At 43.0% G+C, this 14,592-nt stretch overlaps 1 protein-coding gene across 2 annotated transcripts in view; it reads right to left on the reverse strand.

Moving 5' to 3' along the window:
- ACP3 (acid phosphatase 3) overlaps nucleotides 1-14,165 on the reverse strand; it is a 47,116-nt gene extending 32,951 nt beyond the window's left edge. For both annotated transcript variants that reach the window (XM_080806923.1, XM_080806924.1), the window contains exons 1-4: nucleotides 13,950-14,165; nucleotides 6,350-6,445; nucleotides 2,627-2,713; nucleotides 1,838-1,990 (exon numbers count right to left, since the gene is read on the reverse strand). In XM_080806923.1, coding sequence (XP_080663049.1) covers nucleotides 1,838-1,990; nucleotides 2,627-2,713; nucleotides 6,350-6,445; nucleotides 13,950-14,066 — 453 coding nt within the window. In that variant the 5' untranslated portion in view covers nucleotides 14,067-14,165. The remainder of the gene's footprint in view (nucleotides 1-1,837; nucleotides 1,991-2,626; nucleotides 2,714-6,349; nucleotides 6,446-13,949) is intronic.
- Between the last annotated feature and the right edge of the window lie 427 nt (nucleotides 14,166-14,592).

A 14,592-nucleotide genomic window follows, 5' to 3' on the forward strand; every position in this document is an offset into this window, starting at 1 on the left:
AGTGGCTGCAGGGGAATCAGGACGGATTCCTTGTCCCAAGCTATATCCTTCATGGATATTTTTTTTCTTCAATTTTTACTTTTTATTTTTATTTTTTTAAAAGATTTTATTTATTTATTTGACAGAGAGAGAGAGAGAGAGAGAGATCACAAGTAGAGGCAGGCAGAGAGAGGAGGAAGCAGGTTCCCTGCTGAGCAGAGAGCCCAATGTGGGGCTTGATACCAGGACCCTGAGATCATTACCTGAGCCGAAGGCAGAAGCTTAATCCACTGAGCTACCCAGGCACCCCCAATTTTTACTTTTTAGAAGGGGGAGAGACAGAGGGAGAAGGAGAGAGAGAAACTAAAGCAGGCTCCATGCCCAGCACAGAGCCCAAAGCAGGGCTCAATCTCACAACCCTGAGATCATGACCCAAGCCTAAATCAAGTCCGACGCCCAAATGACGGAGCCACCCAGGTGCCCTTCCTACACATAGTCTTAAATTCCACACCTGGGAGATTAGTTAGAGTTATTTAATGCTATTTAAAACCAAAAGCAATTCCTCTGAAAATGTTAAAGAGCTTTTGGTGCATCCCACCCAGCGCAAATAAATTTGAGAGCTTCTCTCAGATTACCTCATTCAGGCACCTTGGTTTATGGTACTGGTTCTCACACTTGGCTGTCCACTAGAATCATCTAGGGAGAATATTTTAAAAGTACTGGTGCCTGCGTCCTACTCTCAGGGATCCTGATTTGTTATAGAGAGTGCCCCAGGTGCCAGGATTTAAACACTTTTTTTCAGGTACTGGAATGAGATAAGCCTAGTTCTCGTCCCAGTGGTAATGATTACCAGCTTTGTGGCCCTGGGTCTATTTTTTCTCTCTGAGCACATATTTCCCTGGCTATAAAAGGAGAACAGTAATAGTGTCCATCCAAGGTTGTTAAGAAAGGTAACTATGATGACACGTATCAAAGTGCTGGTCACAATGGGGCGCCTGGGTGGTTCAGTGGGTTAAAGCCTCTGCCTTCTGCTCAGGTCATGATCTCAGGGTCCTGGGATCGAGCCCCGTATCGGGCTCTCTGCTCAGCAGGGAGCCTGCTACCCTTCCTTTCTCTTTGCCTGCCTCTCTGCCTACTTGTGATTTCTGTCTGCCAAATAAATAAATAAAATATTAAAAAAGAAGTGCTGGTCACTGACTATGCCCTCAAATTTTCTTCCCCCCTGCCTCAAATTTTCTTTCCCCCTGCCTCATGTGGAGAGGAGTATTTTGTCGGTAGAGAGGTCTTAGAAGATTCTGGAGGCAGGAGAACCCTATGTGGCCCACCAAAAACCTGGGAATTGAAGGTAGAACAAGGGGAACTATGTGTGTGTGTGTATGTGTGTATACATGTGAAGAAGGAGAGGGGCAAACTTCCATTTAAAAAAAAAAATTTATTTTAGAGAGAGCGAGCACGTGGTGGGGAGGGACAGAGGGACAGGGAGAGAGAAACTCAAGCACACTTGGCGCTGAGTGTGGAACACAGAGCCCAATGTAGGGCTTGATCGCACGACCGGGAGATCATGACCAGAGCTGAAACCAAGAGTTGGCCACTTAATTGACTGCACCACCCAGGCGCCCCCATATTGTGGAAGGGGTGACAAAACAATGATGATAAAGGTCAAAACTGAAATTCTGTTATTCTGTTCCTACTCTCTCTTGCCTGGGGCTTCCTATATCATACTACGTCCTGTGCACCTTTACAGAAAAGGATTAAGATTACACAGACTGCACAGTGTCCAGACCTCCCAACCCACAACTACGAGGCAACCTGCCTTCCTCCTCCTAGGCCAAACAGGTGGTTTTTCCAGAATACTCACTCGATCTTCAGAAAGAGAAAGTGTGTGCACCGGGATGGGCTGCCAGGGTAGGCTGGGATTCCAGATGCTGACACCCTCTGGAGGAAATAGGCCTGCAAGGTTTGTCATAGCACTCATCAAAGTCCGATCAATGTCCGTACTTTGAATATAAACCTAGAGTGGGAAAATCAAAGGAGATTCCACCTGATCAGAACTGTGCGTCTTTCCCTGTGGAGCAAGGAGTACATCTGAAAGAGGCCAGGACCCTCACACGAAAACATTAGCAAACATTGTGGTAGCGTCATGATCATAATGTTTACTATGAAAGAGACAGTATTAGGAGAATGCCACCTGCTATTGAATTGACAAAGAGACCAATTAAGTGGTAGCTACCTGCCAAGCCAAGGTATTTGCCATAGGTGTCCACAAAATTTTGAACTTAAGTCATATTCATACATTTTTAAGGAACAAAGTATTTGTATAAAAAGTAGTACATTTGGGGCGCCCGAGTGGCTCAGTCAAATGACTGTCTTCAGCTCAGACCATGATCCCAGAGTCCTTGGACTGAGCCCCACATCAGGCTCCCTGCTTGGTGGGGAGTCTGCTTCTCCTTCTCCCTCGGCCCCTTCCCCCACTCATGCTTTCATTCTCTCACGAATAAACACAATCTTTAAAAAAAAAGGGGAGTGCGTTTGTAAATAAGATCTCTGACTTGTGTAAGTTCTTCGGAAACAGGAAAAGCACTTTTGCAAATGCAAATGTTAAATTCTTTCATGGTAATAGGTTCCCACGCTTGGCTCCCCAACTTGCCTGTTCAGGTTTGTAGGACTCATTCAAAAATTTTCTGTATCTTTTCCTTATATATTGTCCAAGTTCATAATGCTGCTCCATGCCCAGCTATGGGAACAAATAAAAGCAAGAATCAGTAGAAGTAAATTCTGTGCATTTCATGTATGAGTCTCATCTTTCCTTATTCAATGTGTTGAGCAAACCATGGTGTAATTTAGTAATTCAACATATTTACATATTTTTAAATGAAATGAAATATAAACATATTTACACATTTTTATGTAAATGAAATATAAAATGAAATATAGACATATTTACATATTTTTAAATGAAAACAAGAAAAGAGAGTTGTGCTCTTCAGCCATGACTCCTTGAGAAAACTCACGCACCTTCATTGGCACTACACATAGAGCCTTGCACAGTTATTAGCTGGTGACTGATCTAAGTAAATGGTTCATCTGTGGTGTGGTAGAACATCGCGGGCTCATCTTTGTTGGTAGAACATTCAAGAGAGCTGGTTAACCAGTTGGTTAACCAGTGGAGCTTTTGTGGAAGAAATTCAACCACCTGATAAGAAGCTGGACTTGATGAATCTGAAGATCACTTTCAATCTCTGGATGTAATGATTTATTATCTGCACAGTTTATTTACGCCTGGTTCATGAAAAACTAGAGTCTGTTACTCAAAGTGTGGTCTGCGGATCAGCAGGATTAGCATCACTTGGGAGTATGTGAAAAACCAGATTCTTAGGCCCCATCTTGATCTACTGAGGGGGTAGAGCTCAGGAACCCCTTTTTAACAAGCTTCCTAAGATTCTGATGGCCAGTAATCATTGAGAAATACTGCTTTAGTTCAGTGATCCTCAAGCATTACTGTGCATCAGCAGCAAAATTATCTAGTGATGCTTGTTGAAATGCAGATGCCTGAGCATTGTCCTCAGAGATTTCCTGCTTGTTAGATCCTGGGGTGGCCCTGGAATCTGCATTTTAACAAGCACCCCAAGTGATTCAGATCCATGCAGTAGAGTGCCATGCTTTGAGAAACATTGCCTTCAAGTCTGTCTTTAATCCCGAGTTTTATTAGAGCTTCAGGAGTTAGAAAGCCTGTGGTCCTTATAGCCTCTGCTTGGTCCCACTCATGCCTTTGCTTGTGCTCCTGGCTGCCATGATCATCACCGACCCCTAGGATGGGGAAGGAGATGGGAAGAGTAATGCGTGCTTTGAATTTTGCTAGTTCCCTGGATGACATGGGTAGGTAAAGAAGCAGGTACTTTGGGCCTAATTTGTTGTACTCACTGACAGCTGCATTTTGACCAGTGTCATCTTCTATAGAGCAGTGGTTTTCAAATGTCAGCGTGCACAGAATCACCAGGAGGAGTCACTGAAACAAGGTTCCAAGAACTGAAGCCCCGAGTTTCTGGTTCAGTGGGGGGAAACATTTCTGACATGTTTCCAAATAATGTTGATGTTGCTTGTCCAGGGACCACACTTTGAGAACCACTGACCTGGAAGGCCATCACCTTGTCATTATGTAGATTGCAAGCACCTGGCCAAGGGCAGGAATTTGAGCTCTAGAACTTTGTGACTTCAAGAGTGGCCATGTGCCAGCATCACTGGCTTCACCTTGGAGTATGTTAGAAATAAAGACTCTTAAGTCCATGTCAGACCTGCTGAATTAGAATCTGCATTTTCCCCCCTAAGTTTTACTGAAATAGAATTGACATATATCACTGTATGAGTTTAAGATATACAGCATACAGTTTGGTTTACATATATTGTGAAATGATCACTGTTACAAATTTAGTTAGCATCTGTCATTTCATAGAGATACAATAAAAAGAGAAAGGAAAAAAAATTGTTTTTCCTTGTGATGAGAACTCTTGGGATTTACCCTCTTAACAAATTTCACATGTGTTAATAGAGTTGTTTTATTCATAGTTGTTACACTGTACATTAAATCCCTACTACTTATTTACCTGGTAACTGGAAGTTTGTACCTTTTGACCATCTTTTCCCCAGTTCTCTTCCCCCCAAACCCCCTGCCTCTGGTAACCACAAATCTGATTCCTTTTTCAATGAGTTTGGTTCTTAAAATTTTTTTAGATTCCACATATAAATGAGATCCTATAGTATTTGTCTTTGTCTGGCTTTTATTATCTAGCATAATGTCCTCAAGCTTTATCCATGTTATCATAGACGGCAGGATTTTATCATTTTTATGGCTAAATAATGTTCCATTATAATATCTATCTATACCATAACTTCTTTATTCATCCATTTGTTGATGGGCATTTAGGTTGTTTCTATATCCTGGCTATTGTAAATAACGCTGCAATGAACACAGGGGTGCAGATATCTTTTTGAATTAGTGTTTTCATTCCCTTTGACTATTAGAACCTGCATTTTAACAAGATCCCCAAATGATACATTCGTACTAGGAAGCTTGACAAACACTGCTCTAGGAAATGTGATGGCTAGTCAAGAGACTCCCAGAAGGAGAATCCAGATCCCACAGTCTGAAAGAATCTTATAGTCTCACTAGAAAAGCTGAACAAGGGAACAGGATTGTCCCCACAGCCACAGTTACTAAGAAGTATCCTTGAATTTTTATTACTGTCCCCTCATTTAAGGAGCTGAAAGCTGGGTAGGAGTGAGGTATGGTGGGAGGAGCTCTGACCGGGGAGCCCAAAGTTGCTGACCTCAAACAGCCTCTGTGGGATTTCTCCTCTATGAAACATTGTGGTTGAATTAGGGAAGTGGTTCTCAGACTTGGCTGCACATTAGAGTCAACTGATCAGCTGAGGGATTCTAAAAATCCCAATGTCCAGGCTATACCCTAGATGAATTAAATAAGAACCTCTGTCTGGGAGGCAGACAGACATCGACATTTTTTAAAGCTCTCCAAATAATTTCAGTGTTTAACCAAGACTGAGATCCATTGGTTTAAATGCTTAGTTAAATGTTTAGGGGTATTCTACTCTAAACAGTCTATGACATTTTCTTAATGTATTTAAACAGTGCTTTGATCAGGGCAGAAGCAACACATGGGGCCTCCAGCTCTGAACAGAAGAACCACCTGCTGTTGCAAGAGAAGGGGGTGGGCCTCTGGAGCAGGGACTACAGTGCCTTTGTCCCCCACCCAACCCCCCTTCACCTTGTCCTTTAGTATTCTTTAGGAAGTAGGGCTCCCTGTGTTTAAGACCACTTATAAGAAGGCTCAATCCCAGTATATCCAGCTGATAAAAAAATCAAATTTGGCATCAGCACTTCCAAAGGAATCCTGTCTTCCCAACCTGCTGATTCAGTTTATCAATTACAAGATTATTTTCTGCTTCCTTGGAGGGAGGCTGAGCAACTCAGGGGCTGGCTTCCAAGGATCTCTTGGCTCTCCTCAGCATCTTTAAGCTCATGTGTTCATCTGTTGCCATGCACAGCTCTTATGCTTTAATAAAGCCAAACAGGGTAAAAAAAAAAAAATCAAAACAGGCAATTTTATACAATTTTCCTACAGTTACTAGTCACTAGGGGTGACTTGGTCATGATCAGAAATTATCGAAGTTAACCATTACTGCCTCGCCTTTCATGATCAAAACACATTTTAGACTTTTTAGTTCCTAGGTAATTATGCAAAATATTCTCCCAGATCTGAGTAACTTAAGTGGTTATATGGTTTCAGTGTATTACAAACTCCACACAGTTTCCCTTAAGATTCATCAGCAACCTTTTAGCTGAAAATCCAACCAACCTGAGTGAGTTGGCCAAATCCTTGGGGCCATGAGGATTCCTTAATGGGGTCATTAGGGAAGGTTTCAATGGGACTTCGGTCTCCATGCCTAAATACCTGAAAAGAGATCAAGATAGTAACGTTACAAATTTCACTTAGGTATTTTAGCTCAGCTCACCCTCATAGATTTTCTTCTAAACCACTGGTTCTCAACATTGGGATGTGGCCAGGGCATCAGGATTTTACACTTGATCTTAGTTAAAAGGCTGAGAAGTGATTCAGAGCATCAGGATTTTGAAGACCTCCTCATGTAAGGGGTGCCTGGGTGGCTCAGTCAGGTAAGTGTCTGCATTCAACTCAGGTCATGATCTCAAGGTTGTTGGATCAAGTCCTGCGTCTGGTTCCCTGCTTAGTGGGGAGTCTGCTTCTCCCTGTCCTCCCTGCTTGATCTCTCTCCCTCTCAAATAAATAAGTAAATAAATCTTAAAAAAAAAAAAAAAAGACCTTCCAGGTAAATCTCAGGTTAAGAACCACTGTTTGCATCTCACTAACACTTTCCCGTGTTTCAGGTAATGTAAGTGAGGAGACAGTCATTAGAAAGCAGACGAGCCATACACGGAGACTGGTCTGTATACTGGGGCAAGGAGGAACACAAAGTTTAACAAGATCACTTTATTTTTTATTTATTTTTTAAAAAGATTTTATTTATTTATTTGACAGAGAGAGAAATCACAAGTAGGCAGAGAGGCAGGTAGAGAAAGGGCGGAAGCAGGCTCCCTGCTGAGCAGAGAGCCTGATGTAGGCCTGGATCCCAGGACCCTGAGATCATGACCTGAGCCCAAAGGCAGAGGCTTAACCCACTGAGCTACCTAGGCGCTCTGCAAGATCACTTTATTGCAGACAGGCTCTGATGAGAAGTATTCTACCTTAATTATGGTGTAAAAAATTTTACATATGATAAAACCAGTCGCTTTTAAATGTCACATACAATTTGTGACCATCTTGAGCCAATGATTTATTAGTTTTTAGGAGATTAGAGATAACGGACTTATGGAAAGGGAGATTAGAAAGAGAGTTGAGTGAAATTGGAAGGGGAGGTGAACCATAAGAGACTATGTACTCTGAAAAACAATCTGAGGGTTTTGAAGGGGCGGAGGGTGGGAGGTTGGGGGAGCCAGGTGGTGGGTATCATGGAAGGCACATATTGCATGGAGCACTGGGTGCGGTGCAAAAACAATGAATTCTGTTACGCTGAAAAGAAATTAAAAAAAAAAAAGAAAAGCTAATTCTTAATACTTTAGGATTTGTATGCATGTCATGCTATTTTGATTGCACATTTTCCTCTTTGGAGAGAGTAGTCAGGACTTTCGAAATGTTGGTATTTTCTGACTCCAATATGCTTTCTGAATAAAATACCAAACTAAATACAAAGCTGTTTTATCAGCAAAAGATAAGACATGAAAAATACTCCAGAAGTCCAAGATGAAGTCTATACTGATGCCAGCAAACATTTTTAATACAGAGGAGGGCCGCAGGATACCTTGCATTATCTGAGATTTCCTGCACTTGCCATTTACACTACCTGGCTAAGATGCTCCAGGAGACACAGAGTAAGGAAGAGTTGTCAATTTCAGCCATCTTTCAGATGGGATTCCAGGAAAGTGAAGGAGGCTTGTAGGACCTGGGTTGTGTCTCTGGTGTCTAAAGAAAACTTATCTTTTGGTCCCCTAAACTGGTGAGAAATAAAAATTGCAGAACAGGCCATAGCAAACAGAGACCACGGTATAGTGGATCTATGTATCTATCTATCTATCTTTCTTTCTTTAATTTTTAAAAAAAGATTTTATTTATTTATTTGATAGAGAGACAGTGAGAGAGGGAACACAAGCAGGGGGAGCAGGAGAGGGAGAAGCAGGTTCCCCGCTGAGCAGGGAGACTGATCCGAGGCTTGATTCCAGGACCCTGGGATCATGACCTGAGTCGAAGGCAGACGCTTAATGACTGAGCCACCCAGGGGCCCCTTATTAGTTCTCTTTCTATAACCTAAACATATTTTGGATTTTTTAGATCCCAGGTAATTGTGCAAAATACTTTCTTAGATCTGAGTAACTAAAATTGTTAAGTGGTTTCAGTTGATTATAAATCCTACAACGTTTAGTTTCCAGGGCATCTCAACCTCAGCACTGTTGACATTTTGGGCTGTATAATTCCTTGTGAGGGGCTATCCTATTCCCTGTAGAATGTTTAGTGGCGTGTCTGGCCTTTGCACACTAGAGTGCAGTAGCAATTCCTAATTGTGACAATCAAAAAGTTCTTCAGACATTGCCAAATGTGCTGTAGGGGGCAAAATCATCTCTGGTTGGGAATGCCTAAGTTGGCCAAAGGGAAGTCAGATGAGAAACATTGTAGTAAAATAATTTACAATGCTTCTTACCACAGTAAGAAGCACAGTAACACTTTAACCACAGTAACTCAAGGTTTTTGTTTTGTTCTTTTAAGATTTTATTTATTTATTTATTTGAGAGAGAGAGAGAGAGAGTGCGAACACAAGCAGGATGAAGGGCAGAGGGAGAAGGGGACTCGATTCCAGGACCCCAGGGTCATGAACTGAGCCAAAGGCAGACACTTAACCGACTGAGCCACCCAGGCGTCCCTCACGGTTTTTGAATGTTTGATATGTCCTAGAAACTGTGCTAAGTGCTTCTCATAATTTAATCCATTCATCAGTTCTACAAAGCATTTATGATTATTATCTCCATTTCACAAACAAGGAAATCGGTCCTAGTTAAGTGACCTCCCCAAGGTCACACAGCATGTAAATGACACAGTAGAGATCCAAGCACAGACGGTGTGCCTCCAATGCCAGCATTCTTTTTTTTTTTTTTTTTAAGATTTTATTTGTTTGACAGAGAGAGAGAGCTCACAAGTAGGCAGAGAGGCAGGCAGAGGGGAAGGGGGAAGCAAGCTCCCTGCTGAGCAGAGAACCCGATGTGGGGCTCGATCCCAGAACCCTGAGATCATGACCTGAGCCAAAGGCAGAAGCCCAACCCACAGAGCCACCCAGGCACCCCCCAATGCCAGCATTCTTAACCCGTGTTAAGAGGCTCATTTCTCTGCTAAAACACACCCTCGGCATCCCTCCAGTGGGCTATCTGGGATCCGGGGCTTCTTTATGAACTTTTCCTCTAAGATCAGAAGCTCTCTGTGTTACAGGGGAGGGGGCAGTGTTGTACTACAGGAAAACTCTGATGTAAGCAACAATCCCAAATACTACTTAAAAAACAGAACTGAGATTATGCATCTAAATAACAGTGTAACCTGGGGAGAAAAATAAGTATGGTGCCCTCAGAGGAGGGTTATTTAAACAGCAGAGCCCTGGAACATAATCACAGGCTTAAACAAGCTTTCTTACTCTGTCCTTACAGGTCAGGAATAATTGTATCTCCCTATACTGCAGTAAGTTTTAAGGGTTTTTGAGACAGTGGCTCAAACACGCTGTGAGCTCTTCAAAAGGGGTGTCCCCCAGAGACAATTAATAAACCATCCCGCTCCGCGCCCCCAGATGCTGGAAATCAGTATGTGTGCATGTGTCGGTGTGCATATCAGTGAGTGCCCTCAAGTGCACACATGCCATTCTTGAGCTCCTGGAGTTTCAGCTGGAGCCTTTAGACTGTGCCTCGGTGCTTTTAAGCCTGCGGTAAGGCAAACTTCTTAACAGCTGCCTGCCAAATTTGTAACTGCTGTTCTCAGTCCAGCAATCATACTGTATGAAATCCTTCAGAAACCTAAACATATAGGGTCAGCCCCAGGACTATTTTGCAGCCCCAGAGGTAACTACAATAGGAAGACATCCAGGATAACAACCCCTTATGTCCGTGTAACCCTCCAGGGTTTTGTACAGTCTTTTCCCTGCTCTCTCTTTCAATTCTCACAACTCCTGCGAGGCCAGGCTGGCCCTATTGCTGTCCTGAACCAAAAAGGAAACTGAGGTTCAAAGAGACGGAACGAGCCATCCCGATCTCTTGGTTTTCATGAATGCTACCCACTGTTTTCTCCCCCACATCACGTTCACTTCATCCTTTTAGATCACAGATGACTTTTTAAAAAACAGAACCATGGTCTGGTTCCCCCACGAATGATCCTTCTCTAACCAGTCTGCTGAGTGGGTTTGCTGTATTACATCATCCTACCTGATCTGGCCCTGCCCACCTTGATGCTACTGTCTTACACTTTTGCTAAACATGCTTAGCTACAGAGCCCCTGCTGTTGCATCCAACAGATTGCTCCAGCCTCAGGGCGGTGAAGTTCCACTGGCCTGGAACGTCCTCCTCCTACTTCTAATCCTGGCAGTCACTGAATCCAGGTCCCTTCTGAAAAAGGCAACCAAGAGAGGTCTCTCTTGACCTCCCATACTCACCATACTTATTACTCTTTCTCTAAAAAGTTAAAAATAATGATTCTCTAAGGGTTTTCTATGGGGCACTCTGGGAAAAGAGGAGGTGGATTCTGTGGTCAAACTTTAGGAAATACAGTTTCCTACTAGATCCTTTCCTTTAAAGCCACAGCACATATTAAAATATTATTATTATTATTTTAAAAGATTTTATTTGTTTATTTGAGATAAAGCAAGAGAGGGAGAGAAAGAGAGCATGAGCAGAAGGACAGAAGGAGAGGGAGAAGCAGACTCCCCAGTGAGCAGGAAGCCCGATACCAGGATCCTGGGATCATGACCTGAGCCAAAGGCAGATGTTTAACCGACTGAGCCACTCAGGTGCCCAGAGATGTTAGACTATTAAAGACTGAGGAGTTCTGCCCTTTAGAGACCTGAAGTACAATGTGACTCTTGTTTTGTTCCCAAAACTGATTTGACTACTGAAACCCATTTTTTCTTCCAAGCAACTCCTGTTAACAACTCGTCAAACTAGCATTCCATGGGACACACGTTGATAAACCTGTTTTAAAAGATTGTGTGATAACTCTGTTCATGAGACAGAACAAGAGCCAAGGACAGTTTCCTGCTCTTTCTGCCAAGGACAGCTTCTCAGAAGTGGGAAAGATTGATTTTTCCTGGATCGCGGAGAAACGGCGAGGAAACTACCTACTGAGTATGAGCTGTCCGTGCACCTAACCTCCATGGGGAGCTCTCAGCTCCATGTGCTGGCTCCATTCCAGCAGGAATGGACTATGTGCAGGGATCAGGGGCAGAGCCTCCGTCATCAGCCTGGATTCACATCCTGACAAACCACGGCTACCACATAACTATGGACAAGTTGCTTAGCCTCTTTGCGTCTCAATGTCTTTGTCTATAAAATAGAGATAGTAAAGTTTCTGTAAAATTTTAAAGAACAGTTGCCAGATGGAGCAAACCAAACTGCAGGATGCCCAAATATTGCACGAAACATACTTTATGCTATAAAATTATTTGCTGTTTATCTGAAATTCAAATTTAACTGGGTATCCTGTGTCTTCCTAGCAACCCTACTTCACGGGGTTGTTGGAAGGATAATGGGACATTTTCCATATCGCACTCTCAGAACAGTGCCCGGCATATAATAAACATCGAGTGATGATTGGTTATTGTTACAAATATTACCACTTTAATTAGAGGCACCTTTCTTTTATTCCGATTCTAATAATTTTCTAAGGATTTGCCTGGGTATATAATTTAACCATTTATGGTCAAATATTCTCCATAATCAATAAAAAGAAAGTAGTATCTCATCACTGAAGTCCTTAGATATTGTTTGCTAAGGGCCAAGAAGTTGTATTAAGTTGCCCTTCATCTACCATTAATGGAAGAAAGCCTTGCTAGGAAAAATCATTAACATTAGCCTTGTGTGATAAATGTTAATCTTTATAGCTCCAAGAGTGCTATCTTTGTAAGGTTTTCTTGTTGTTTCCTTTTTTTTTTTTAAGATTTTATTTATTCATTTGTCAGAGAGAGAGAACACAAGCAAGGGAGCAGCAGGCAAAGGGAGAAGCAGACTCCCCATTGAGCAGGGAGTCTGAAGTGGGACTCCATCCCCAGGACCCTGAGATCATGACCTGAGGTGAAAGCAGATGCTTAACTGAGCCACCCAGGTGTCCCTGTCAGGTTTTTCTTAGGGTAGAATTAAGTTGTAGTCCCTGAACGCCTGTTAACTGAGAGTGAAGAGGGAGAAAGGAAGCTCTTGACGGTTTGGTAGTCAAGGGGAGTGAGCCTGTGCTGGAGCAGAACAGACACAGAATCGACCACATGCAGTTAACTCCAAGTTCACTATAATACCTCACAGAGGATTACCTCTCAGCCAACTTGCCACAGGCCTACAGTGTTGAGAGTGCAATTTCTGCGGTGTCCCCCACACTTGCTTAATGCACGTGTTGGCAAGAAACCCATGAATATAAGTAAAAGTCCCACTTGTGTGGATTTCTTTACAGAAGGTACACGATATGACACATGCTTCTTTTTTCAGCACAGAAGTCTGACAGCTGGTAAATCACTTGTAAATAAATTGATGATACGTTTCTCTGATTCTCTCTCATTTGTTGACTCATGACCTAGTAAAGATTTATTGCACTAGTAATCATAATTTGCATAATCATATGGTTATGAAATTTGTTCCTGTAGAAGGGAAAGAAAGGAGTTCTGAAAACACTCAGCTGAGGAAACAGGAATTTTATGTTTGATTTTTTAAGTAAAAGATGACCTCCCTGAAAATTATAGAAATAAATTTTGAGTATTCTCACAGGAAGAAAATTTACTTATTTACCAGTGTATTTTCCATCTATCAAATAAAAAAGGTGAGGAAGAGAAAGAGATTGAGAGAGCAGGTGTGAAAGACAAAGAGAGGCGCAGAGGCAGGGGGTGGGGAGAGACAGTGAGTGCAACAGGTGAGGAGAAGTAGAGATACAGAGAAAATCACAGTCAGGGAAACCCTGGAACACACAGGGATTAACCCCAGGACTCCCAGGAAAGTGATAAAGCCCCTTCACTTCACAAACCCACTTCCTACCTACTTTTAAGAAAACGTCCACAGTATATTTTCTTTCCTTCACATCACACATCAGCCACCCCTCTTTCCCCACAACTTGTCACACATACAGGGGTGGAGAAAAACATTATTTTAATGATCAAGCAAATCTACATATCAGGAAGTCCCCCCCACCCCGAAATTTCTCGAATTTAGTTTCACTTTTATGCTTCAAAGACGGTTGGCAAGTAGAGTTTCCAATTTCCTGATAAAGAAAAGGGGAAGGAGCTACTTCATGCAGAAGATGGCTGTTCTTTGGTTTGCAAACAAATAATCACTGCACTGAGGGAAGCCTGGTTAGCTCCTGGGGCTAACGTGGCCAGCTGGGGCTTCCCGCAGCGTCTGTGGCTGTCAGGAGGAACCACGCACTCAGGGCAACCGTGAAATAAGTGAATAAATAAATAACAGCGGCAAAGGCACAAATAGCCAAAGCAAACATGTTTTGTCAGGACACGTTAAGTATTCGTTAGGAGGAGCTTGCGAAACTTGATTATGCACTGAGTTAGGACTCCGGGAGACCACGGTAGGGGGTAAAGTGAAACCTGACACCTGGGTATCAGCCCCCGCTGGTAACAGTTTTAAGGGAAAAACAAGGAGAAAAGTCTACTCACCAAAGTCACAAACTTCAGCTCCTTGGCGACCGCACCTCGGTCTACCCAGGAGAGTAGAAGCCAGAAGCTAAGGCCAAGGCTTGCTGCCCTGGCCACGGGGAGCAGGGCAGCCCTCATGCTGGGGAGTGCTTTCTCGGGCTGGAGTTCCGAGGTGCAGTTTCCAGAGCAAAAGCCATTAGAGGGCAAGCTATTTAACAAAGGGACTGGAAGGGAAGGAGTCCCTGGGCGGAGCCAGACGCAGAAATAGTAAGGTCGCCAGGTAGTTTGGGGCGGGGTTTGGCAAGTGTCTGGCCGGGTAATTTGGGGGCCGGGTGTGAGAGATCCCAGTCTTCAGGATTTAAGGTAGAATGCTGAGACCCAGAGAGGGGAAAGCTGTTGCTCAAGGTCACGGAGCATGTTAGGACACTTTTTTCCCCCTATAGTTTACCATTCCCTTTTCTTTAGATAGGGTGTGATACAGTGTTTTCTTTGTGGCTGTCACTTGGGAAAGGGATCTGCCTCAGCTTTGGAAACCTTAGGCCCCTGATTGCTAACTGGGAATTTGGAAATTCAGAAATATAGGCACAGAAATATGGAAGGGACTGCGAGTACTGGCGTATTTTAGGTCTATTCCCTAGGCCGAACTTGGCTCCCTTTTGTAAAA

The sequence above is a fragment of the Martes martes genome (genome assembly GCF_963455335.1).
Source record: "Martes martes genome assembly, chromosome: 1".
In the NCBI taxonomy this organism is placed as follows: Eukaryota; Metazoa; Chordata; class Mammalia; order Carnivora; family Mustelidae; genus Martes; species Martes martes.